Source organism: Dasypus novemcinctus, chromosome 15, assembly GCF_030445035.2.
Source record: "Dasypus novemcinctus isolate mDasNov1 chromosome 15, mDasNov1.1.hap2, whole genome shotgun sequence".
NCBI lineage: Eukaryota > Metazoa > Chordata > Mammalia > Cingulata > Dasypodidae > Dasypus > Dasypus novemcinctus.
Window position 1 is genome coordinate 22,534,008 of NC_080687.1, and position 27,183 is coordinate 22,561,190.

The following is a 27,183-nucleotide window of genomic DNA, read 5'->3' on the forward strand; positions in this document are numbered from 1 at the left end:
AGCTCACTCATTACTCACTCCAATCTCCCAAATTTAGGGCTGAAAATGTCTGAGAGACATTATGTTACATTATTACCACCAAAAGAAAGAACAGTTTAACTACACATATAGCTTAAAAGCATAGTAACTATAAAATATTACTCAAATAGAATTAGAGAAAATGTTAGTATATATGTAACAAATATTAAAATATCAAGACCCACAGTTTTAGACTATGTTATAGGAATTCAAAATACTCAGAATGTCAAAGTCTTTCTAAAATAGGACCTAGCTCGATGCTTGAAGTAATCATCATTCATGAAGAAGAAGGAAAGACACCCCAAGCAGGAGCAAACACAAGAAAATCTTGCCACATGGAATGAATACAGTAAAAAAATTACTAGAGGTAGATAAATAAGCAATTTTCAAAAGAAGGAAGCAAATTATATATGGCCTTGTATACAGTCAAGGGAGTACCAGATCTCTAGAAGCCATCTACTCCTACTCATAAAACACATCGCCCCCTTTAGAATCTACAAACCAGGCATAATAATTAAAACAATGAACACTACAAGGATTCTAGTATTTAAATATTAACTGTTTTTATTCCATACCTATTCAACAAATATTTATTCAGCATAATAAGCACTGAAGAAATACTAACCAATGACATAGCTCTCTCATTTGTGCATCATCATTGGTTCTCCAAGGTCACAGAGATGGGGAATCAAATTGGGGCTGGCAGGTTGGTGGCAAGGAAGGGAGTAGAAAGATTTTTTCCATATTCTTTCCTACAAAGTACTGATAAGCACTTCCTAGAGGAATTAGCTCTTCCCAACACTGGTACCACTACCACTACCACCTCCATCATCTCCTACCCTCACCTCCCTACCCTCCACTGGCAAGAATTCCTGCTATCGTGAATCATTGTTATTGAAACAGAATGCATCATGTCCCTCTGGTACGCTAAGTGGAAAGAAGCTAAGAGGCACTTTGCAAACACCTATCAAGAATCTCTCTTTGGTCCTCCTCTCTTCTCTCCCCACACTTTCTCCATCAGCAATTTCATAGTCTAGCAGCTTTAAGTGGTACTTCCCGAAACAGACTATTCAATACCAACACTCTCAGGCTTCAGTTCTCTAATTCCTACTGCTTGCACAATATCTCACTATCCTCTCATCAACAGAAATTCAAAATGCCCAAAGCAAATCTCAACATCTTTAACACTCAAATATAGTTAAATAAAATATTCCTTCATTTCTATCATTTCTCCAAATGATAGAAAATAAAGAAGAAAATAAAGAAAACAGAAAGTTTTATTCCTAATTGAATTCTCTCTGCCTACAGGATGGAAAAAAGAATCTCATGGGAAATGAATTACTTCTAAATGACAAAAACACAAGGAGGAAAAAACAATCTATTCACTCTAACACACCTGCTTGCTTTCCAATTTCTTATCTGCAGTTGAAAATTTAGCCATAGAAGAAAAAACTATGCAATGTCATTATCATAAGAAAAATAATGTGTTTTCATCTTTAAACGCAGGAATTCAGAGGACAGATAAAAAGTAACAGTAAAGGGTAGATGTTTTAAGCCTAAATTACAACCATTAAAATCATAAACAGCATTATGAAAGACAACACACATAGGCAGCTTGCACATAGGCGAAATTAACTTTATAAAAATAACCTTGAATCTGTTTTAAATTATTTGAAAATTCATTTTCCAGTTGTGCTGTTTTACTTAAACCTAAGACACCTCACAAGTCAACATCATAGTTCATAAATTTTAATTTACTATGAGAATTACAAGGAAAATGTTTTATCAAAAGAAAAAATTTCAGAGTACTAACATACAAAACAAAAGGGATGGGCAGAAGAAACCTAGACAAATAAGGGTTAAGCCTAAACAATGTCTTTACTCCATTAGAGTTCATAATAATTTTGCCAGCTATTAAATGGAAGTTACAGATGGGAGGTCTCATGAATACATTCTCCAGCACACCTTGTATTACGTCTGAACAGGAGGGGTCTAAGGTCACAAACCCCTTCCATTGAGCAGTGCCTGCTTAGAGTGTGGCCAACTGCAACATCCCTTTAGCAAGAAAGTATAACTTTCACTCAACATTTGAGGTAGATCCCTTACCAAGAGATCTCTGGAAGAGGAGAATCAGGAAGCATTAAGGATAGGAAGGTGTACCAAAATTCTATACCCTGACTATAAGACCTTGAGCCAAGACCTTACTTAGGTTACACTATGTGATTCCTAATGTAAAAAGCTACAGCAGTCTTTCACTAAATAAACCTCCAGATTTAAAACATTAGAAGGCTATTGTCTCATTTGTATGAGAACAGTAGTGTCAAGAATAATGCATCATAAACAGACTGGACACAGTAGTGGCAGAGGTGTTTCTCTGGTTTATCAGCAGGAATACCTATGCAGCATGCAGCCTGAGGGAGCCTTCTAATAGTTTTCAACCCCAAAAAATTGCACTAAAATATTAATATAACAGAGGAAAAGTTATGGCCAATCGTAACAGGATAATTCACACAACTGGGGACTATATTTAAAACTAGTCAATCTTTCTAGTATCCTAAAAGCAAATTAAAATATAGAGATGCCATTTTTTAAAATACATCTGACAGCTAAAAAGTAATAAAATTAATTTTTGTTGAGATATGGGGAAATAGGATGTAACTTAGCGCTATTTTCTAGAGACAGATTGATGCAGTGAGTCTTCCTTTTCTTGCAATAAACTCAAAAAATGCTAAAAACAACAAAATTTAAGTATAAACATGTGCAAAAGAAAAAAAAGAAGGGGGAGGAGACTCTTAGGTGCCAAAAATAAAGAGGGAACACAAAAACCTCCAAATAACTAGGATAGGATATGTGGGGACAGGAAGTAGACTTGCATTCAGGCCACCAGGGTTGGGATTATAACTAATCAGGGAGAAGGCACAGTCACAGTCTGACCCTGGGAAAATAAAACTGAGTTTCTTGGTGACTGTCAAGGCTAGACACTTTCTATCCACTGCTCCAACAAGGAAATCTGCTATCTACTCAGGGATGTGGGTGAAAGGATGTAGTAGCCTATAAGAAATCAAAACCCTAAGCCTATACCCTGCAGAGGTGTATGACACAAATTTATACTATCCTCTAGCAGAACCACCAAAATTTATCTAGGGCAAGAAAAATCTCTTGGAGCCTGTGATGGTTAGACTAATGTATAAACTCAGCCAGGTAATTGTGCCCAGTTGTTTGGTCAAGCAAGGCACTGGGCTAATTGTAAGACAAGGACATTTATGGACTTTAGTCACCAGTGGCTTTACTATGTAGATAGCTGATTACATTTACATCAATCAGGGGAGACTGCTGTCAGCAATGAGTGACGCTTTATCCAATCAGCTGAATGCCTTAAAAGGGGAAGTGATTTCAGCATTCACAGAGAACTTCCCAGATCCTCTTTGGACAGTCTATGTCTCCTGGAAGCTCATCAAGGGCCTTCAATGGACTTTCACCGGATCCCCTGGTTTGCAGTCTGCCTGCGAAACGTGGACTTGTGTATCCCCACGGTCACATAAAAGACTCTTAGAAAATCTCATACTATTGACAGATATCTCCTGTTGATTATGTTTCCCTAGAGAAGTCTGATTAATACACAGCCCCTAAGGAATCAAATGTTACTCCTTGCTATAGGAATAATTCCACAACTAGGGTATAAAGGCACTTCATGGAATAACTATCAAAGATGAGCCAATAATAAAAAGTTACAAGTCACATGAAATCAAGAGAAGGGAATGTAATTAGGTATAACATATAAGCTAATTAGTATTGGAGAACTAGAAATAAAATAATTTAAGAGATTATATAGTAAGTATGCTGAAAATGACTGAAAAAATAAGACATTGGTATCATAAAAAAGATACCATGAAAATGAAAAACATCTGAAAAAGAATGAAACAGACCTAGAAACAAATTAATCTGGTTACTAAAATATAAGTCCCAATAGACAGGTTAGTATCATAGGTGAGGAGAAGAATTGGTAAAATGATAGATTTGAAAACGTACTCAAAATGAAGGTAGCCTAGTGATACAAACAAATAAAAAATAAGAAAATAGGTTAAAAACTACAGAGGGCAAAAGTAAGAAATCTAAAGGGATTTTCAGAAGTAAATAAAGGGAATGGACAAGAAGCAATAAAGATATTTTCTAGAAATGAAGAAAACTTGAGACCTTGGTCTAAAGTACAAAAGCCCTGAGCAAAATAAAAATCCACAACTAGATACTGAATGACATATCAAAGCTACAGAAAGAATGATAGTATGAGGAATCCACATATATATAACACCCTTTTCTCCCCTGCTTGAGTAAAAACCAATCAGATGTTGGCAATTCCATGTGGCTCATCTACTTTATGTTGTTTTATGTTTTTGTTTTTTTAACTCTTTGTCTTTTTTGAGGGGTAATAAGTTTTTGTTACTACTTATTTTTCTCCTTCTAGTTGTTTCTAAGTTAAAAGTTTTATATTCCTATTCTGTTTATTTTAGGAGTTACTCTTTGATTTGTGATATGTATAATTAACTTAATAAAATGCAGAATAAATCATTGCTTTCTTCCTTCTAACAATTAAAGGACTTGAGAACAACTCAACTTTAATTCCCTCTTCCTATATTCTATATTAAAGTTGTCAACCTGTTTACAAATTTCCCACATTGGTAATTTCATTCATTCTTTTATATCATCAATGGCTATAAGGATTTATCCGTATGTTCTTATGGCAGTTTCTTTTCCTACCATAGTTTCTTGGAACTCATACTCCTTTCTATTGGGTTTCAATAGTCTGGTTATATAAGCATGTCTTCCTAGTTCTTTCAGTGGCAATTTCTTAAGAGAAAACACTCTGATCTTTTTCTTAAAATGTCAAGGTAGGGATAGAAAGAGTAAAGACCTCTGCTTTTCATTAAATAAGCTGTCTGTCCCATTTGCTTCAATATCACATGCTTATACTACTTTAACATAAATAAAAGTAAATCTTTTTTTTAAAGAATGTCTCTAATACTGGAAGACTAATGGCCTTGACCCCAATATACTATGCGTCAGTGGATCTACAGCATACAACCTTGAAATTGAGGGCATTTAATCACTATCACTGGGAAGCGCCACACTCAAGAATATCTCCTACTGTGCACAGTAAGATAGGTATTTGGATGAGCTCAGATCCCTATGCTACCTCTCCCATGCATGCCTCAGGAGCTTACCTCTTTTCTTTTATGCTAATACCCTCCCCCAACATTAAAAGAAAATTAATTATAACTGGAAGAGATCATTTTTATACTGAAACGCCCATCCTCTAATGCCGCTTTACTCCAGGTGCTTTCAGAAACACAAAACACATGTGCACCCACAGACCTCAAAACCAAAGTCATACCAAAGCAAAATAAGGGGTAGGGCATAAGACTCTTGCAATGATTCAAAGGAAAACGTTCCATGCTGTCTTTCCCTTTTCCCTATACAGATTATATTTATCTCAAACACTGTTCTTTCATAGTTAAATAACTGCACCCAAAATACAGCATGCATTGTATTAATATATTGCTTTTTGATGTTGCAAACAAACAAAAAACACAAAAAAGTTACAAATGTAGGAAGTGAAAGCATGAATGCACTTTAAAGATCTGTGGATCAGCAAACGACAGACACATTTTAAGTTCTCACATCACTGCCAAGTATAGATTATTACTCATCTTCTCAAGCTAACCAGCCTAAAATAAGACTTCAAAGAAGTGCCTTTACTGTACAACAGGAAATGAGCTATCTAGAAGTGGAAGAAACTAAAGTCCAATGCATTAGAAATAATCTTCTAAAAGAAACCTCGTAAATGCTTATGTTCATACACAAAATTGGACTTATTCACATAAAACATTAATTTTGCTTTCATTCCATTCAGTTTAGTCTTTAATGGTATTCATTTCACTAACCACAAGCATAAAATATCATGCAAACACATACTATTTAGTACTTCCATTTTTATTTAATAATTAGGAATAGCCATCATCATTCCACTCCTCAAAATGGACTGGCTGCTTCTCTTTCCTTCTCCTTTGAATTTAAGAAGAAATTCTCTGGAAGCAGATGTGCTCAAGAAATTGAGTGCCAGCCTTCTACAAGGGAGGTCCCAGGTTTGGTTCCCACCACAATCAGCAGACACCACCAACAGCAGAAGCCCCATTTAGCAGGGAATAGAAGTGGCTCAAGTGGTTGGGCACTTACTTCCCTTCCACATGGGAGGTCCCAAGTTTGGTTCCCAGTGCTTCTTAAAGAAGATGAGCAGACAATGAGCAGACAGACAAGGAGCCATCAAAGGGGAGGAATAAAAGAAGAAAAAAAAAAGAAATTCTCTATTATATCTGTGTGTCTAAAATGCAGTAGGAATCCATGGGTTTTATATGTCCAAAAGTTGTATAGAATAAAGATGCTAAGTGACATTATATATCTTCCATTAAATTATACATATATAGCAATAATATACAATGCATTTCCAGTGAGCCTTAGGAAAATCCTTAGATAGAATTTTGGAAGATACCTGTCTTCAGAGAGGCATTATTTGAAAGAAGAAAGTTACATACAGGTTATACAGGTTAAAAGTACAAATATGCAGTGACACTTGACATAAACACTTCCATCTCTAGCCACAAGATGGCAAACAATTAACATTTATTTATAATATTTCCCAGTGGAGTGGTAAAGATCAAAGGGGCATTCTTGAGAATTTATCTGGAGATAATAAGCAGCCCAAAAAATATCACCTGGAAGCAGACCTCAGTTTTTGTTTATTCAATAAAAAAAAAATCTGTAAATCAAATCAAATTTTAGCAAACAAGGGAAACTCTCAATTTAAAGAAAAAGATACTAACATGATTGCCAGTTAGGATTCTACATATTTGGGGCTCAGCAAAAATTTTGTTTTCAGAAAATAAAGTATTAGTTAGAATGCGAATTTCAATGCTTATGTTAAACACACTCTTCAAAAAACAAAACGTATTTCAAAATCAGAAAGCCACACAAATTACTGGGGAAAAAAAATAGTGTAATATTACCATGAACTAGAGTCTTATACTCAACTGTTATATAATGATAAAGTAAAAATGAAAAGGTAAAAATGAATTTCATTTATTTCTGTCTCAAATGTCAAGTTGGCATAACTTTCCTTAGAATATAGTTGGGTAACTTGAGAACACTATGTGTAGCTGAGCGTGAGGGTCTCGTCCTCGCTCAGGCCCAAGAGTCGGGGGGGCTTGCTCCTGCCGATCAGCTGGCGGGGGGTGCCCCGAGAGGGAGCACCGGTTCTCCAGGCGTGGGGGACGCGCGGTTGGGGAAAAACCACGGAGACCGCTTGAGCGCAAGAACAGGTCTGCTTTATTATGGAAGTACACTTAGCTATATAGGGTTGGGTAGAGGGAGGGGCGTGATGAAGGGAGGGTTGGCTAAGGGGCGGCTGTGGACAGGCTGAAGCTGATGGATAGACCTGAGGTAAGCAGTTACTGGGGAAGAGGCAGATTGTAGGTTGGCAATATGGGCGGGACTGGCGGGAAGGGCGGCGGGGGCTGAAAGGGGAGGATGTGTGGAGAGAGGCGGTAACAATTGCTCCTTTAGTTTTAAAAGGAAATAGAAGCAACAAGTTTTGGTGCGCTCGGTGGGTGTGAATGGCTCGGCGTGCGCAGCAACAAAAGACAAGGATTAGGAGGAAGAGTAGGAGGAAAAGGAGGTTATAGGGACGGGCACGGGGATAAGACGAGGGGTGGGGGGAGACCACGAGGACCAGCCGGTCGTGAGCGGACAACATAGCATCTGGCCAGGATGCATGTGCCCGCCATTAGGGTCGGTGCACGCCAGCGCCTGGTGCGCGCCGTGCCTTGCCAGGGAAACGGGCCTGTGATGCCCTTGTACCCCTCGCCTGAGGGGGAGTAGTAGTTGGGGAGAAGTAAGGAGAGGAAGACAAGAAGCTATAGGCGTGCGGTCTGGAGTAGGTGGCGCGGACGGAAGGGGCGTGGTGGACGGCTGGGGGGGGACTCAGTAGTGGCGAGGCGTTGGTAGTGGACTTGTACAAAGGAGCTGAACACTGCATTGGCTTGGTCTATGGCAAGGCGGACTATTCTCCTGATGGCCCAGGGGCCCACGGTGAGGGCTAAAAGGATAATGATAAGGGGGCCTAGGAATGGGAGCAGGTACGGGAGAAGAGAGTGAAAGAGTGTAGAGGAGTAGCTCGCGTTGTCGCGTTCTCTTTGGCGTCGCTCCAGGCCTTCGCGGACTTTTTGTAGGCTATCTTCTGCGAGGCCGGTGGTATTGGCGTATACACAACATTCTTCTCCAAGGGCAGCGCAGAGCCCCCCTTCTTTGAGCAGGAGGAGGTCAAGGCCGCGACGGTTCTGGAGAACGACCTCAGAGAGAGAGTTAAGGGAGTTTTTAGATGCTCAACAGCTTCTTGGAGATAGGTAATATCTTGATCGACCGCCTGCCGGAGGGAGGAGAGGGAGGCGGATTGCGTAGCAAGGGCGGCGATCCCTGTGCCTGCTCCAGCGAGACCTAAAAGGGTGGCGACGGTAAGGACAGCAGTAACAGGCTCCCTTTTTTGAAAGTGGGAAGAGAGGTGGCGGGTGTGAAGAGAGAGAAAGAATTCATCATCTCCATGGAAAAGGACTCATGGGGCGAGGAAAATAAGCAGACAAGTTTCATTAGTGGCGTTGAGGGTGGCGACGTTGAGACAGGGGGTTAATCCCGTGGAGGTACAAAGCCACTGGGAGGTGTTATGGGGGAACCTTGGGTGGAACGGCAATCGCGGGCCCAGTGATATCCTTTCCCACAACGTGGACACGGCGTAGAAGGGCCCCTTGGCCGTCGCATCGGCGGGTCTGAGCGAGGCGCTGGGCCTGGCTGGGAGCACTCACGGACGAAGTGGCTGGGCTGGCCGCACCGAAAGCAGACGGAAGTGGAGGTGGATGAAACAGCCATGGCAGACGCAAAGGCAGCGGTGAGCGTTTTGACTTGTGGGTCGACGTCGCGGCAAGCAAGGACCCACTCGTGCAGAGCTTTATCACGTATGGGAAGGACTACGGCTCGGAATGGCGCAAGGCATCCGTCTATGATAAGTTCTTTGGCCAGCGCAAACTGGGCATCCTCGCTGGAAATCTTCCGCTGACAGGCTTCCAGGACGCGGGCGACAAATGCTGGGAAAGTCTCATTAGAGTCTTGAAGCAGTTGCGCGAGCTTGGTGGGCTGCTTGGTGGAGACTAGAGAGAAAGACCGCTGGACGAGGACTTTTACCCAGTGCCAAAACCCTGGGTCAATTTGGAGGTAAGAACGAGGGTCTGCATAATTGTTGGTCCCCGTGTATGCATCGGAGGGATCGAGGACGCCAGCTTGGGCATTCTCCACGATTTGCCGGTCAACAGCCGCTTGGTAATGGGCGCGCCATTCAATAAATTGACCCGGTGTCAGGATGGCACGGGCTAGTGCAATCCAGTCATATGGGAGAACGAGTTGGGTCCCCAACTCAAGTAGTTGCTGCGCATAAGGGCTGCCAATTCCGTCTTCCTTTACAGCTTTGCGGAGGGTCCTGACCTCTTCCGCTGTAAAGGGTAGCCAAGTTTGAGGTCGCTGCGGTGTGGGCTGCGGATTCAGCAGATACAGCTGGGGGGTTTGAGAAGACGTGGCACCGGGGACTGATGGAGCAGCCAAGGCAGGTGAAGGGCTATTGCCGTACGGCAGCGGCAAGGGATAAGCGGAACACGGGTGAGAAAATGGCGGCTTAGCAGCTTCCGGGCGACAACAAGATGGCGGCGGGACCCTTCCGGGCGCCGGCCAAGATGGCGGAGCAGCTACATCCGGCAGCGGACAAAATGGCGCGGGGGGCGCTTCCAGTTTAGCGGAAGATGGCAACCCTGCAGTTTCCGGGCCCGAACCGGATGCTGACTGGGCAGGAAGAGGCGGGTAGAAGCGGGAGGAGGAGGATACTGGCGGAGAAGAAGCCGGATGCGCGCCATCTTGGGCAGAAGTGGGGGAAGAAGGCGGAAGTCCGCCATCTTGGGGAGTGGCAGGAGTGGTTTCTGTCTGCTGCGGGGAGCTCAGGCGGGGAGGTTTGCGCTCGAGAGCAGCAGCAAGTTGGTTAGACAGAGAGTCAGTGTCGGCGGACTCATCGGGATCACAGTCTAGAGGCCGTTTGGGAGAAGCTTCATAAACGGCCTCGGTCGGGGCGCCAAGGAGACAAGCGCGAATGGCAACGAGACCGGGTAAGAGGCCTGTTGGGAAGGTGCGTTTCTCGTGCTCCATGGCGGAGGTGACTCGATCTATGAGTCGCAAATAGGTGTCCGGGCTCCAGAGTTGGCAGGTGGCAAGCCACGGATTAAAAGGGAGCAAGAGATCCCAGTACTTTTGGAGCTGCCGCAAGGAGACGCGGACTCCATTGGCATCGAGCAGGGCAGCGAGGGCCCTGACTTGCGGCGCCTGACGCAATGACAAAGAGGCACCCATGACGGGATAGGGACGGGACGACGGCGAGGGGTCCCTTGGGGCTCGTCCGGGCGAGGGGTCCCTACCTGGAGAGGAGGACGATCACAGCAGCAGCAGAGAGGGGCCGGGGGAGGAGCCGCCACGTTGGGCGCCAGTTGTAGCTGAGCATGAGGGTCTCGTCCTCGCTCAGGCCCAAGAGTCGGGGGGGCTTGCTCCTGCCGATCAGCCGGTGGGGGGTGCCCCGAGAGGGAGCACCGGTTCTCCAGGCGTGGGGGACGTGCGGTTGGGGAAAAACCACGGAGACCGCTTGAGCGCAAGAACAGGTCTGCTTTATTATGGAAGTACACTTAGCTATATAGGGTTGGGTAGAGGGAGGGGCGTGATGAAGGGAGGGTTGGCTAAGGGGCGGCTGTGGACAGGCTGAAGCTGATGGATAGACCTGAGGTAAGCAGTTACTGGGGAAGAGGCAGATTGTAGGTTGGCAATATGGGCGGGACTGGCGGGAAGGGCGGCGGGGGCTGAAAGGGGAGGAGGGGTGGAGAGAGGCGGTAACAACTATGGATAGGAAGTTATTTCTCAAAGAAGTTATTCTCTTGGTTCAGTAAACTTCAGTAAAGAATAGTTAGCACGATGGATCATCAATCTGAACAAATATGGTATTCCTTTTATTTAAAAAAATAAATAAAATTTCCAAACAAAGTTACTTGGGTCTCAGTTTAGTAATAACACTCTGGATTCAGTATGGGCCCTTGCAAAGAGCTTTTTGATAACAATGATCATGTATACACATTTAAAATTGCCACACATGCACGCGTGTGCATGCTCTCTCTCTCTCAAAAATGATATAAAAATTGGAATTTTAGGGGGAAAAAAGTGAAGTAGTTCTTAATGGAGTAAACACTTCTAGACATTTTAATGGCTGTTTTATCTTATAGCTTCATTTGTTACAGCCAGCTCTTAGGCCCCACATCCTACTCCAAAATGGGCCATGGAAAGCAGGATGTTAATATTACATACTACATACTTTTAAAAGGTTATATAATATCATACTGTAAAACAAACTACTCCTAGCAGATGACACTAATAACATTCAAAGCTACTTGAAGTCACTCCATAAGTATACCTTAAGAGAATTCCGGGACCAAGAAACCGATCTTTTCAGTGTACTTTCTATATGCTTAGTTAACTTAGAAAAATCCAAGAGGAGAAATAACTTGTAAAGCAAAACTTCATTCATTGCACTCTTACTATGATCTTTGGAAATTCAAATTTACACTAGAATTCATTTACATGAGTAACACATATAATAAAGCCAAGTAACTCCTAGAAAGATCAGATTTTACAAATGTCTACCCACCATTTAAACTGTTCATGTATCATTTACTAACTTTGTGACTTTGATATTCTCATTTGTTAAAACTGAATGAAAATTACATGATTCCTCTCCTCAGATCTATACTTTCCTCCTGGAAAGGTTACACTACAGATGCTTCTGGCCTCTCAGTTTAGTGCTCCTCTCACTCATTTCCAGAAGAATGAATTATCTGATTGGTAGGTTTGAGAAAGGCTCAGATCCTACAGTCTGCCTGCTCCTTCATGCCCACCATTTTACAGAGGCAGGCTTGCATGAGCAAGTGGTGTGGCTCTCCAAATGTGCCAGTGATTAACTAGAAATTGATTAATAGAACATACCCACGTTATCCAACCCCTTTATTTGTAAAGTAAAGGCAACAATAGATCTACATCAACTTGATTCCAGTGTTACTCTCTCAGTTGGCTCTAAACTTGTGTATTAGTCAGGGTTCTCTAGGGAAAAAGAATCAACAAGAAATGTATGTCAATAGTATGCGATTCTATAAGAATCTCTCACAGCAGCCATGGAGATGCATAAGTCCAGGTTCTGCAGGCAGGCTGCAAACAAGGGCTGCAATGAAAGTCCAGTGAAGGTTCTTGATGAGTTCTGGGAGATGCTGGCTGTCCAAAGACGAGCTGGGAAATTCTCTCTCAATGCTGGAATCACTTCCCCTTTGAAGGCATTCAACTGATTGGGTTAAGTGTCACTCATTGCTGATGGCAATCTCCCTGACTGATGTAATTATAACCAGTTATCTATGATTTACTACTGCAGTAAAGTCAAAGGTGACTAAAGTCCATAAATGCCCTTGCCTTACAGTTAGCCCAGTGCTTGCTTGACCAAACAACTGGGCATGATTACCTGGCCGAATTGACACAATAGCCTAATCATCACAACTTGGACGGAGAAAAAAGGATACTATTTATTTACAGCCTAGCTTTTAATATCCTAATATTTATCTTCTGGGGTTATGGTAAGGACTGACTGAGGTCCTAGATTTTAAAAAATCAAAACAAAACAAACAGAACCAGAACATAATAAGCAATCACTAAATCTTAGCTATTACTGTCAATTTTATTATAAGAATGAAATAACCCTTACTACATATAAAATTACCATTAACAACTACAAAAATAGTAGCAGTAACTGTCATTTAACTTTGGGCCTGGCACTCTACCATATGCTTAATAAATCTTAATTCAATTCAATTTTATTTCCACAAAACTTCTAAAAGTTAAGGCAATATTATACTTATTTTACAGCTGAAAAATCTGAGGTTCTAAAAGTTAACTCACCCATGTTACAAAGCAGAGCTATAAGATTTTACATTATGTTCATTCCACACTTCCTGATTTATTATCTATTAACTATAAATCACTTTTCCCCTAGCAGAATTAAAGAACATATACTGTACAACAGTGTTTTTAAATAAAGGGACAATAAGCAAATAAAGTCAAACAAGATGTGTTTAACAAAACTTATCACCACATGTCTTTCCATCCAACCGTACTCTTTCCCCTTCTGAAACTATTTCTGAAATCTCATCAGAGTAACTGTAACCTAGCTCAGTATAAAACCAAATTACATATACACACTCAGGAATCCACTGTTAGCTCCTTTAAAGCAAGAACTGTTATCTTTTTATTCATAAAACATAGCAGTTTTTATATACAATATTTTTTCAATACATTGACGCCAATTCATTGAATTATAATGTATGAATGGGCAAAACATCTGTTCAGGAAGACAATCACTAACTATGTCACATGCAATATCAATTAAGATTCTTTAAATAAAGAGTGTATACTGGGAATTCAAACCTTTTACATTACAGAATTTCCACTGCTATAATCTTGTGATAAAAAAACACTATTTCAAAATACTATAAACCACTAGGTGGTAGTTGTTGTTTTTTTAAGTCCATAAAACAATGCTAAACAATTACAGAAAAAGTAAAGAAAATTATGCATTTTAAAATACAAAAAAATGGACTAGTACAAAGAAAAGGACAAAAATGTAATTGGCATGGTATCTCTATGTAATTGGCAAAATCATCCCTCATTATAAAAATTAAATATACAGCACGCATGATATCTCAACTCTAAGTGCTGATGTCACTAGCCCTAATAAAGGAAAATAAATTTATCTTAATATAAAAGTGGGTGGCGGACTTGGCCCAGTGGTTAGGGTGTCCGTCTACCACATGGGAGGTCCAGGGTTCAAACCCCGGGCCTCCTTGACCCGTGTAGAGCTGGCCCAGGCGCAGTGTTGATGCGAGCAAGGAGTGCCCTGCCACGCAGGGGTGTCCCCTATGTAGGGGAGCCCATGTGCAAGGAGTGCGCCCTGTAAGGAGAGCCACCCAGTGCCAAAGAAAGTGCAGCCTGCCCAGGAATGGCACCACACACACGGAGACCTGATACAACAAGATGACACAAAAAGAAACACAGATTCCCATGCCACTGACAACAACAGAAGCGGACAAAGATGACGCAGCAAACAGACACAGAGAACAGACAACCGGGGTGGGGGAGGAATGGGGGAGAAATAAATAAATAAATAAATAAATAAGCAAACAAACAAATAAATAAATCTTTTTTTAAAAAAGCTGATTCTTTGATAAAAGATTCTAGTAAGAATGATTTTTAAAAAAATATAAAAGTGTAACTGCAATAATCAAAACAAACTTATTTTAGACAGTTACATCTGGAAAACAAATTAGAAAATACATATCTATTTTAAATTACTCATCTTATGATTGAATGAAATGCTAGTTTATACTTATGGAGCCTTTTATCTCAGCATTCCTGGTGTGGAGGTAAGGTAAAAATCAATTCTATTTAACAGAAAAAAGAATAAACACTTTTTAAATTTAGTACCTTTATTTCTTTGTTTTTTTCTCATCTAAAAGAAAAGTATCAGTCAGTTCTACAAAAATGAAATTTGAATACTTACCACTTGATTTGATTTCTCGAACATAGTTGCTAGGGAACCAGCCAGTTCTGCCATTGTGAGTACCCTCCCACCAGCCCCCTTCTTCCACTCTTGTGACATGGATGATATCTCCTTTTGTGAAAGAAAGCTCATCTTCATTTGTCTGTTGAAAATTAAACTTTGCTCTTACTACCAGTTGATTGTTGCTATTATCGGTCATGTCCTAAAGAGAAAAAATGACAAAGAGAAATATCAAGAAGGGTAGTCTACTTCATTACAAAATAATCAAAATACATTTTACGATTATAAATGTAGCATAACTGCAAAAGAAAAATTCAAAGAGCAGAGATATATTTAAAGTAAACAGGGAAGTGGATTTGCCTTGGGAAGCAGATTTGGCTCAACTGATAAGAGCATCCGCCTACCATATGGGAGGTCCAGGGTTCAAACCCAGGGCATCCTGACCTGGGTGAGCTGGCCTGTGCACAGTACTGATGTGCCCAAGTAGTGCCATGCCACAGAAGGGTGTCCCCTGTAGGGAAGCCCCATGAGCAAGGACTGTGCCCGCAAGGAGAGTCGCCCAATGCGATAAAAGTGCAGCCTGCCCAGGAGTGGCGCCACACACAGAGAGTTGACACAGGAAGATGACGCAACAAAAGGAGACACAGATTCCTGATGCTGCTGAAAAGAATGCAGGTGGACACAGAAGAACACACAGCAAATGGACCCAGAGAGCAGACAATGGGGGAGGGGAGGGAGAGAAGAGAATAAATAAATAAAGTAAGTAAGTTTAAGTTTCGTATCTCCCCTACTACAACCTTATCACCTGCACCCAATTCCACTCCCTAAGGCTTGCTAGGTCTCATTTCTGACATTTTTATGCCTACATGTATATATATTTATATGGAAGCATATGCATATTTCTCTACAATTTACCTTTTCAGTTAATATATTGTGGGTTTTTAAAAATCAATCCTTATAATTACTTCAAACTGAAATAACTACCTAATATTATATTGTATTACTATGCCATAAATTATTTAACGAATTCTCATTAATGGTTTTTAGGTTATTTCCAATATTTTTCTATTGCAAAACAATGCTACATTTAAAAAAAAACAACAACAAAAAACTGCACATCTAGGGAAGCGGACTTGGTCCAGTGGTTAGGGCATCCATATACCACATGGGAGGTCCAGGGTTCAAACCCCGGGCCTCCTTGACCCATGTGGAGATGGCCCATGTGCAGTGCTGATACACACAAGGAGTGCCGTGCCACGCAGGGGTGTCCCCGCCTAGGGGAGCCCCATGCACAAGGAGTGCACCCCGAAAGGAGAGCCGCCCAGCACCAAAGAAAGTGCAGCCTGCCTAAGAATGGTGCCGCCCACATGGAGAAATGACACAACAAGATGACCCAGCAAAAAGAAACACAGATTCCTGTGCCGCTGACAACAACAGAAACGGACAAAGAAGACGCAGCAAATAGACACAGAGAACAGACAACCGGGCGGGGGGAGAATAAATAAATAAATCTTTAAAACAAAAAAACTGCATATCACTGAATATACCTGTAAATAAGCCTACAGGTTAAACTCCAGTCAGAGAATATGCAGGATACATTTTAATTTTTAATACAGGGGAGAGGACATGGCTCAAGTGGTTGAGCATCTACTTCCCACACTGGAGGCCCTGGGTTCGGTTCCCAGTGCCTTCTAAAAAAACAACAAGCAAACAATCGAAACAGGGGAGCCAATGAGGCTCAGTGGTTGAGTGCTGGCTTTCCACATAGGAAGTTCAGGGTTCAATCCCCAGTTCTGGCACCACATCAAAAAACAGTAATCATAATCATAATCATAATATGTATTTCCAAATGCTCTCCAAAAAGGTTCTACAAAATAACACCAAGTTACCAATAGAATCTAAGAGTTTCTATTTCTGCAAACATTCATTATCACTGCCAAATATAGGAGATGCCTATTGCCAAACATTTTTATAGTTGCCACATTAATAGAAAAAAACAATGGTACTTGTTTTGACTTGCAATTCTGTCAAATATTGAGCATATTTTCAGATATGTAAAAGACTTTTGATCAAGTTTAAACTTCATTTTTTAAAGCCAATTCAGAGTAAACATGTTTACCAGTTTACAAAGCAGGAATTATTTTTCTGTACAGGGATTATGACTTTAAATGCTAAATCAGAGTGACAGTCACTAGCACACAGGCAACTACCACTCCTTTCCTAATGATTTAGGGACTTCCTAGTAATCAAACAAGATTACTTCCCTGAGTCAGAATTTGGTCTCAGTATTTTTAACATACTGTGGTTTCCAGGCAATAAATCAGGAATAGATAAATCAAAGTTAAAACTTCGAAAATAAATATATTTACCATTCCTATCTGATCATATTTCATAAAATATTTCAGTACCCATCCTCAACCAAAGGAGGTGAGGGGTAGGGGTCAGGTTATGCAATACGTCAATTATAAAGTCCACAGAAATCTCAGAAAACTTCTAGGAAATTTTTCCTCTTAAAAAGTATCTTATCCATGTATTTGTGGGCTAAAGCTTTATTCATAAGAACACTTTCCTGATTTTTCTCACTCTTCTCTACCACAAAATGAAATCACTCAAGTGTTTTCCTATTTGCTAAACGAAAGACAGAATCTTTCTATACCTCCACAATACAAAAAGAAAAATCCAAAGAACTGAGGAAGATGATTTTCCATGGATTGTGAAGAAAGGGAATTTGGGAATTACTCGAGTAGATAACGTATGTTTAATTCACTACACCTTCCCAAACTTTGCTTAAATAAAAGGATAAAAACAATTGAGATTTGCTGCAACAGGAAATCAGAAAGGATAATAAGCAAAAAAAGGGTAAACAAAAGGTTGTATGTGAGAAAGAGAAATTAGTGCAAAAGAGAACAGATACCACAAGAAAAAAAGAGTATCAGACACACTGGTAAAAGGAATATAAAGGTAAAAGTATGAAATAAAAGGTTCTAAGTAGGAAAAGACAAAATATACTTTGAATTGAACTCATGGACTCAAGCCCACTCAACCCCCAAACTCTACAGAATTTTTTTAATGGCAAAACCTCACAAGAACAAAAAACAATGAGGGAGTTTATAGCAATGAAATTTTGGCGGCTGGAAAGCAGATGAGTGAGTGTTCACTGATGTAGTAGACCCAACCTGAAGTCCTCAACCAATTTAATACCTAAAAAAGGTCTAGATTAGACAGGACTTCTGGAAGAGGGAAGACTAAAGAGAGAATTAGGTGACTTCCAGGAAGATGATGAATTAGAAAAGCACAGGACTCCCTTCTTACCTAGAAAAATAACTAGAAGACAAGCAGAATGGGCCTGGAAAAACATCTACTATGGCTTAGGACACCAGGGGAAGGCTGACACCACCAAGAAGAGAAAGGGACAAAGGAAAAGAATGGTGATGACAAAAATTTGAGTTATAATAAAAGCCATGGCTGCTACTGCCAGCACTTCCTCCCTCCCTCCCCCGCCCCCAAATAAAGACACTTTTGAACTCTCAGGCTTCTGGGCCAGAAGCTGCAGACAAAGGGTGCCAGAGGGATCTACCTCTACAGAAAAGGGGACAGAGAGGGTCAGCCTAAAGTTGACTCAACTTTTAATCCACAAATTTGACCTGCTCTGTCCCATGGGCCTTTCAAGGACCCTTGCGGCTGTGCCATTGTTTGCCTTGGGAGCCAGCAATAGACTAAAGAGATTCCAGCATCTCAATCTCCCTCTCAACTAAGCTGGGATTGATTAGTAAGGAAGCAGTAGGGAGTGGAATTATTTCCTGCCTGGGAAAAAGGAGAAGGCTGCCAGCCAAAGCTGGAGAACTGTCTCTGATAAAGTTTGAATTACAAGGCTCTTAGCCTCCAGGCAGGATCCTCTACAAAATGATGTGGTCTGTGTTGCAGCAAAGACACTCTGATCAGACACTGAACTGAGAGGGCTGTCAGAGCATGCCATCTGCTGGCAGAGGAAGGAAGTGCAGGTGAGGAAATTAAAAGTATATACATGATATAGGCTTTTCCATCCTGTATAGCCTCCCTCCCCCAAGGCCCTAGGAAGCAGGTATGCAACCCAATACTGGGTACAGAGCTCAGTTTTGAGCAACTAATGGACAATCTAAAATACCCAAGTTGAAAGAAGAATGAAAGAAGAGCAGTAACACACAGCTTCCTGCCACTAAATCCTTGAGAGTAAAATTAAGCATCAGGGTAAACTCACCATTCTAGTCAGATGCCTAGAGAGCGCAAAAAATTAGGAGCCATACTAAGAAAATGGAAGACATGGCCCAAGAAAAGGAATATATCAAAGCCCCAGAAGAAACAAAGGATTTGAGACAACTAATTAACAAGATGCACACAAACTTACAAAATCAAATAAATGAGTTGAAAGACAGTATGGCTAAAGAAATAAATGACATCTAGAAGATATTAAGTGAACACAAAGAAGAATCTAAAAACATGAACAGAAAAGTAACAGACTTTATGTGAATAAAAGACACAATAGGTGAAATAAAAAATTCATTAGAGACACACAACAGCAGACTTGAATTGATAGAAAAAAGAATAGTGATACCGAAGACAGAACAGCTGAAATTGAAGAGAGAAACGAATGGAAAAAAATTGAGCAGAGGCTCAGGGAGTTGATGGACATCACAAAACACTACAAATACATGTCATGGGCATTCGAGAAGAAAAAGAGAAGGGAAAGGGGGCAGAAAGAGTATTCGAGGAAATAATAGCAGAAAATTTCCCAACTCTCACAAAAGAAATAAATTTATATGTTCAAAAAGCACAGTGTACTCTAATCAGAAAAAATCTTAATAGATCTACTCCAAGACACATACTACTCAGAATCAAATATCAAAGATAAAGAGAAAATTCTGAGAGCGGCAAGGAAGAAGCACACCATCACCCACAAGGGACACCCAGTAAGACTTAGGGTAGATTTCTCATCAGAAACCACAGAGGTGAGAAGACAATGGTATAATACAACTAGGATACTGAAAGAGAAAAACTGCCAGCTGGGAATTCTTTATCCAGCAAAACCATCCTTCAAATATGAAGGTGACCATAAAACATTCACAAACAAACAGAAACCAAGAAAGCTCATTTTTAAAAATGCACCTTTGCAGAAATTACTAAAGGAAACCTTAGAACCTGAAAGAAAAGACAGGAGACAGAGGCTTGGAAGACATTAAAGAAAGAATAATGCAAAGGATAACCAAAAGAATAAAAAGACAAAAATATGATATGACATATGAAAATCAAAAAATAAAATGGTGGAAGCAAATAATGCATTTAGAGTACTACCACTGAATGTGAATGGATTAAACTCTCCAGTCAAAAGATACAGGCTGACAGAATAGATAAAAAAAAAACATAAGCCATCCATGTAAGCCATGATGCTTACAAGAGATTCATTTTAGACCCAGGGATACAAACCAGCTGAAAGTGAAGGATTAGAAAAAGATACTCCATGCAAACAGTAATCAAAAAGGAGCAAGGGCAGCAATACTAGTATCAGACAAAACAGACTTTAAATGCAAAAAAGTTGTAAGAGATAGAGAAGGCCATTATATAAAAATAAAAGGGACAAACCACCAGGAAAATATAACAGTCATAAACATCTATACACCTAACTAGGGTGCCCCAAAATACATGAGGCAAACTCTGGGAAAACTGAAGGGAGAAATAGACATCTCTACAATAATTGCTGGAGACTTCAACACCCGACTCACATCATTAGATAGAAGAACTAGACAGAAGATTAACAAGGAAACAGAGAACTTGAGCAACATGATAAACAACTTAGACCTAACAGACATATAAGAACACTGCACCCAAACCCAGCGTGGTATACATTCTTCTCAAATGCCTGTGGATCTATCTCCAGGATAGGCCACATACTAAGTCACAAGGCAGCACTCAATGAATATAAAAGACTGAAATTACACAAAACACCTTCTCAGATCATAATGAAATGAAACTGGAAACAATAATAGACAGAAAAGAGGTAAATTCACAAATGTTTGGGGGCTAAACAACATACTCCTAAATAATCAATGGGTCAAAGAAGATATTGCAAATGAAATCAGTAAATATATTGAGGCAATTAATGAAAATAAGAACACAATTTATCAAAACTTACATGATACAGCAAAGGCAGTCTTGAGAGGTAAATTTATAGCCCTTAATGCCTATGTTAAGAAAGAAAATCAAAGATCTAACTAAACTGGAGAAACTAGAAAAAGAACAGCAAACCAATCCCAAAGTAAGCTAAAAGAAAGAAATAATAAAGATTAAAGCAGAAATAAATGAAACTGACAACAAAAAAAAATAGAGAAAATCAACAAAACCAAAAGTTGGTTTTTTGAGAAATCAATAAAATTGACAAGCTCTTCACTAGACTAAGAAAGAAAAAAGTGAGACGATGCAAATAAATTCAATCAGAAATGAAAGGTGGAAATTTGTGACTGACCCTACAGAAATAAAAAGGCTCATAAGAGGGTATCATGAGAAACTGTATGCCAACTAACTAGACAACCCAGATGAAATGGACAAATTCCTAGAAATGAACAAACAACCTACACGGACACTACAAGAAATACAAGAACAAACCAATTAGGGAAGCGGACTTGGCCCGGTGGTTAGAGCGTCCATCTACCACATGGGAGGTCCGCGGTTCAAACCCCAGGCCTCCTTGACCCATGTGGAGCTGTCCCAGGCGCAGAAGTGCTGATGTGCGCAAGGAGTGCCCTGCCACGCGGGGGTGTCCCTGCATAGAGGAGCCCCATGCACAAGGAGTGCACGCCGTAAGGAGAGCCGCCCAGTGCGAAAGAAAGTTCAGCCTGCCCAAGAATGGCGCCGCACACACGGAGAGCTCATGCAACAAATGACACAACAAAAAGAAACACAGATTCCCGGGCCACTGACAACAACAGAAGCAGACAAAGGAGAACACACAGCAAATAGACACAGAGAACAGACAACTGGGGCGGGGAGGGAAGGGGAGAGAAGTAAATAAATAAATAAATTTTTTTTTTTTTAAAACCAATCACATTTAAAGAGATTGAATCTGTCATCAAAAAAATCCCAACAAAGAAAAGTCCAGGACCAGATGGCTGCACAGATGAATTCTACCAAGCATTTAGAAAAGAATTAACATCAATCCTGTTTAAACTCTTCCAGAAAATTGAAGAGGAGGGAAAATTACCCAACACATTTTATAAAGCCAACATTACCTTAATACCAAAGCCAGATAAAGACACCACAAGAAAAGAAAATTGCAGACCAATCTATCTAATGAACATAGATGTAAAAATTCTCAAAAAAATACTTGCGAAGAGAATCCAACAGCATATCAAAAGACTTAAAAAAAATCACAGCCAAGTGGGATTTATTCCTGGTATACAAGGCTGATTCAACATAAGAAAATCAATCAACATAATACACCCCATTAACAAACTGAAGGGAAAAAAACCCACATGATCCTCTCAATCTATGCAGAAAAGGCATTCGACAAAATCTAACATCCTTTCTTGGTAAAAACACTTCAAAAGATAGGAATAGAGGGAAAAAATCCCAATATGATAAAAGGCATATATGAAAAACCTACAGCTAACAGATATTGTGTATACTGTGCTACTATGAGCTAAGTATATTGTGTAACATATTATATGGTTCCATTTTTATATAATGGAAATATAAATCAATTTACAAAGACTAAATTAGATTAGTGGTTATTTTAGGGCTGATGGAAGGCATGCTAAAGGGTTTGGAGTGTTCCTTTTTGGGGTAATGAAATGGTTCTAAAATTTTTTGTGGTGATGAATGCACAACATTGTGATTATACTAAAATCCACTGATTATACACTTTGGATAGATTTACAGCATGTGAATATATCTCAATAAAATTTCTGAATAAATACATAAATAATGTGCATGAATATTCAGAAATAGCAGCTATGTATAGCAGGAGAAAGAGATTGAGAAATAAAGAATTTTCTTATTTACTTGTCTGTGGTTTTTATTATTTTTATTATAATTGAAATAATGAAGATACTCTAATAATGACTGAAGTGACGAATGCACAACTATGTGATTATACCAAATACCATTCATTGTACACTTTGGATGAATTATAAGCTTTATTAATACATACCAATAATTTATTTTTATTTTTATTTTTTAGAAAAAGACATCCCTTCCCCATTTTATACAGCTAACCCCTCTTCTGCCACTCCTGCAGAAGACTAGTTTTATTCTCTGGATTAGAGAAGTACAGACACAATTGAGGACAAGACAACTAGAGAACATTTACATTGAGATTGATGAGATTCTGCATTCTTCTCCTCCTTGATCCTCTGTGTTAAATTCTCCAAGGAAGAGACTATAAGTCTTTTATTTTTTTTCTTTTAATATGGATACAATAATATCTAATTATAATTTAGCTATCTTTATCCATTTTTATTTCCACTCATTCTGTCTTTTGTATAAGTATGAATTGTATGTTTTTTAAATCCAATATAATCTGTTTTAATAAATGAGTTTAATCCATTTACGTTTACTGTGATTACTTGACATTTCATTTTTGTTGTCTCCTATTGTGAAAGGAACTTAAATTCACCTTTATGCCCTGGGTTACAAAATGGTTCCCAGCAAACACAAGATGGACACCCTCTGCTGATGCAATCAGACTTCAGGCATATGCAGCTTGGTAAACAAGACTTAAAGGTTCCAAAAAGTAGGACAAGAAAAAGAACCTAAACTCTTATCTATCAGCTTTGGATGAGATTCCTTCTGCCTCATTTCAATGAGCTGCTAAAATAAAAGTGGCCTGACAAGTGCAATTTCTCCTCTTTTTAGACCATAAATTCCCAATGCTTCCCAAATGTTTTAGAACACCTGCTTTTACTTTGTGTTGCCCTATTTACCAATTTTTATACTGCTAATAAAGCTCTCTTCTTTTTTTTTTGTAGTAGCATGTCTTTTGACAGAGAAAGAAGAATTACAGTAGTGCATCAGGGATTTCCCAAGAAAAGGGCCCAAACTACAACCAATACCTATACACTGCCCTCCACATGAATTGTCTATAATCTAAGAAAAGCATCTTATGAGTGGCAGAGAGCAAAATAAAATAGAATTAAAAACAACCTGGAAAAACAAAATTCTGGAAAAAAAAAAAAACACCTGGATATTTATGAAACAAATAAAACTACATTATTAAAGCACATCCTTACAATGAAAGCTAGGGAGGAAAGTTCTAACAAAATAAAAACATTATGGCAAAATTCAAAAGAAGAATTTGAAGACAAAAATAGAGATAATCTCCCAGTAAATAAAAAAAATTAGATAGGCAATAGAGGAAGAAATCAAGAAATGATTTATTTTCCCCACAAATGAGGGAAATAAGCCTGCAAATTGAAAGGGACCAGAGTAGATAATAACAGAACCACAACAAAACATAACATCACAAAATTTCAGAACTCTAGAGATTAAAAAAATTCCACAAGTTTTCAAGAAAGATAAAAACAGGTTACATAACAAGTAATCATGAATCAGAAACATATTTGACATCTCAAGAGCAATGCTGGAAGCTTTAGATTAAAAGAGAAATTTTCATCCCTACCAATGATGGGATAACTAATATTAGACTTAACTGCCCATTATAAACAGCAATGAAAACCAGAGAAAATACTTCAGGCAATTATTTCCAGGCACTGGACAACAGAAGCTGGTAGATCTGCAGGTCAGGGTAGTAGAGAGGAGGAAATGTCTGGAGAGGTAGAGTAAAAGTCTGAGTGGGCTCCCCACAGATACTTAGCCATGACCTAGGGAAACCACATAAGCTAGACACTGTGAGGCCTTCCAGCAAGCAGCTACCATGAAGCTAAAAGCTAAATGCAGGTATCAGAGGTGGCAGAATGCTGAGGGTCAATGAAATCCTTGCCAAGCCAAGATGGAGGGTTCTCACTGAGTTCTACAGACATTTCTTTGAGCCCTCAGACTTTAGAGGTAAAGGCTATATGCCCTGTAAGGGCATTCTAGGATTAAAAAGCACATCTTAACAAAGAATAAAACCTACCCTGACAGGATCCAGAAGATCTGCCTGTAATTTAACTAACTGACAATAAAATTCAACATCCTTGAATGAAAGAGAGTCTACATTCCATACAGTGTATTATCCAAACTATCCAGAATACAATAAAAAATTACTACTAAACATGGTAAGTATGAAAAGATTACCTTCATTTGGGGGGGGGGGGGAGGGGAATTGTCAGATGTTGGAATTAGTAAACCAAAGACTTTAAAACAGCTGTTATAAATATGTTGCAAGACTTAGAAAAAATGGACATAATGAGTGAAAAGGGAATATTTGAATATAAAAATGAAAACCATAAAAAAATGAAATGGAAATTCTAGAAATTAAATACCCAATATCTGAAAGGAAAAAAAATTCACTAGATGGACTTAATAACAACTTGGGTATAAGAGAAGAAATAGTAATTGATTTAAAGGAGATAAATAGATATTATCCAATTTGAAGAACACAGGGAAAAAATTTGAAAGAAAATGAAGAGGACCTAGTGACCTGTGGGGCATGTCAAGCAGTCTAATACACATGCAACTAAGCTTCAGAAAGAAAGGATAGTAGGGAGAAAAAATTAACTGGCTGAAATGTTGCCAATTTTGGAGAAAAACACTGTCTATAAATCTAAGAATCTCATCAAACCCCATGCAGAAAAGAAACAAAAACTATAGGCACATCACAACCAGATAACTGAAAACTTGTCAACTGAGTAAAAAAACAAGCACCAATTATATGCTATCTACAATAGACTTATTTTACAGACGCAGATAGGTTGAAAGAAAAAGGATAGAGAAAGATATATTATGTAAAGTATAAGTACATGGAAGCTTGGCTATAATATTATTGGATAAAGTACACTTCAAGAAAAGGAGTATTCTCAGAGATAAAGAAGAACATTTAATAATGACTAAAGGGTCAATTCATCAGGAAGATATAACAGAGTTTCACAATAAATGAATTAGACTTCCAGTCCCAGACAAGATGGCACAGACTCACTTTTTCCTGTAGCTCCTTCTACATACAACTAAAATTCCTAAAAATGATTCAACGGACAACTGTGAAGAACTATGAAATGTAGAAATAGGAGCGCAAACTGGCTAGGGTTTTCTTTTTATCTCCATATGTCTCAGACTGGAATATATGGAGAGGCTTGCAACCTAGAACTGCCAACAAATGATGACAAAAAAAAAAAAAAAAATTGCAAAGAAAGGAAAGGAGCAATCCAGCACAGACCTAGCAGTGAGCCCCAGGAGCAAGCAGCCCTAATACCCCCATCAGTGGATCCAGTAAAGACCAGGCAGAGTCTCATCCCTAGCCTTCCAACAAGTGACAGCAGAGGAGCCTGTGCCACCTGTACCATAGTGATGAGGATGAGTGGAAAAGTCCCACTGCCACTCACCACCAGGTGGCTGTAGGGGTACCCTCTCTGTCCACATGGTTATATTCTCAACCCTCCAAATGGCAGATGGCAATCCAGGCCCAGCATTTCTTGACCCCCATACCCTCACCACCTCCAACAATGGGCCAGCAAAAGGCAGCCCAGGTAGACAATTCCCTCCCCATTGTCAGCATCATAAGGGATAGAACAGGAGCCCCAGCAATGCCATGGCAATGAAGCAAACCAGAATAACACCAAAAGGAGGAAAACTGAAGGCCAGGATCTATGCTAAACCTAATCAAGGCCAGTGTCAGCTGAAATGGAATATTTAAATAGGAGCCAGTGACTTCTAACATATCTCCGAAACATCTAGAATAATCAGAAAATCACTCATCTTTCCAAGAACTAAGAAAATCATAACCTGAATAAGAAAAGACAATTGACTGATGCCAATACCAAAATGAAATCGATGTTGGAATCGTCTGACAAGGATTTTTAAAACAGCCATCATAAAAAGGCTTCAACAATGAATTATAAATTCTCTCAAATGAAAAAAATTATGAATTAAGGAAAAGAAATAGAATTTACAAAATTTACTCTATCTGAATAGAAAGAAAACACACTGGGGGGAAAAAAAAGAACCTAGTCTCAGGGAGGGATGGGTAAGAAATAATGAAAGAGCTAACATTTCATATCATCAAAGTCTCAGAAGGATAGGAGAAAGGGTATGAGGTCAAAAAAAGTACTAGAAAAAAATGTACCAGAAGAAATACAGCTGAAAACGTCCCTAATTTAGTAAATGACATAAATATAAAGATTCAAGACACTAAGTGAACCTCAAATAGGATAACCTAAAAGAAACCCAGATTCAGACACATCATAATCAAACTTCTGAAAACTAAAGAC

At 39.5% G+C, this 27,183-nt stretch overlaps 1 protein-coding gene across 6 annotated transcripts in view; it reads right to left on the bottom strand.

Annotated features, from left to right (window-relative positions):
• Positions 1–27,183, bottom strand: part of ARHGEF7 (Rho guanine nucleotide exchange factor 7) — a 242,324-nt gene that overhangs the window by 87,672 nt on the left and 127,469 nt on the right. For all 6 annotated transcript variants that reach the window (XM_004447006.5, XM_004447005.5, XM_058276418.2 and 3 more), the window contains one exon: positions 14,792–14,993. In XM_004447006.5, the coding sequence (XP_004447063.1) occupies positions 14,792–14,993 (202 nt within the window). The remainder of the gene's footprint in view (positions 1–14,791; positions 14,994–27,183) is intronic.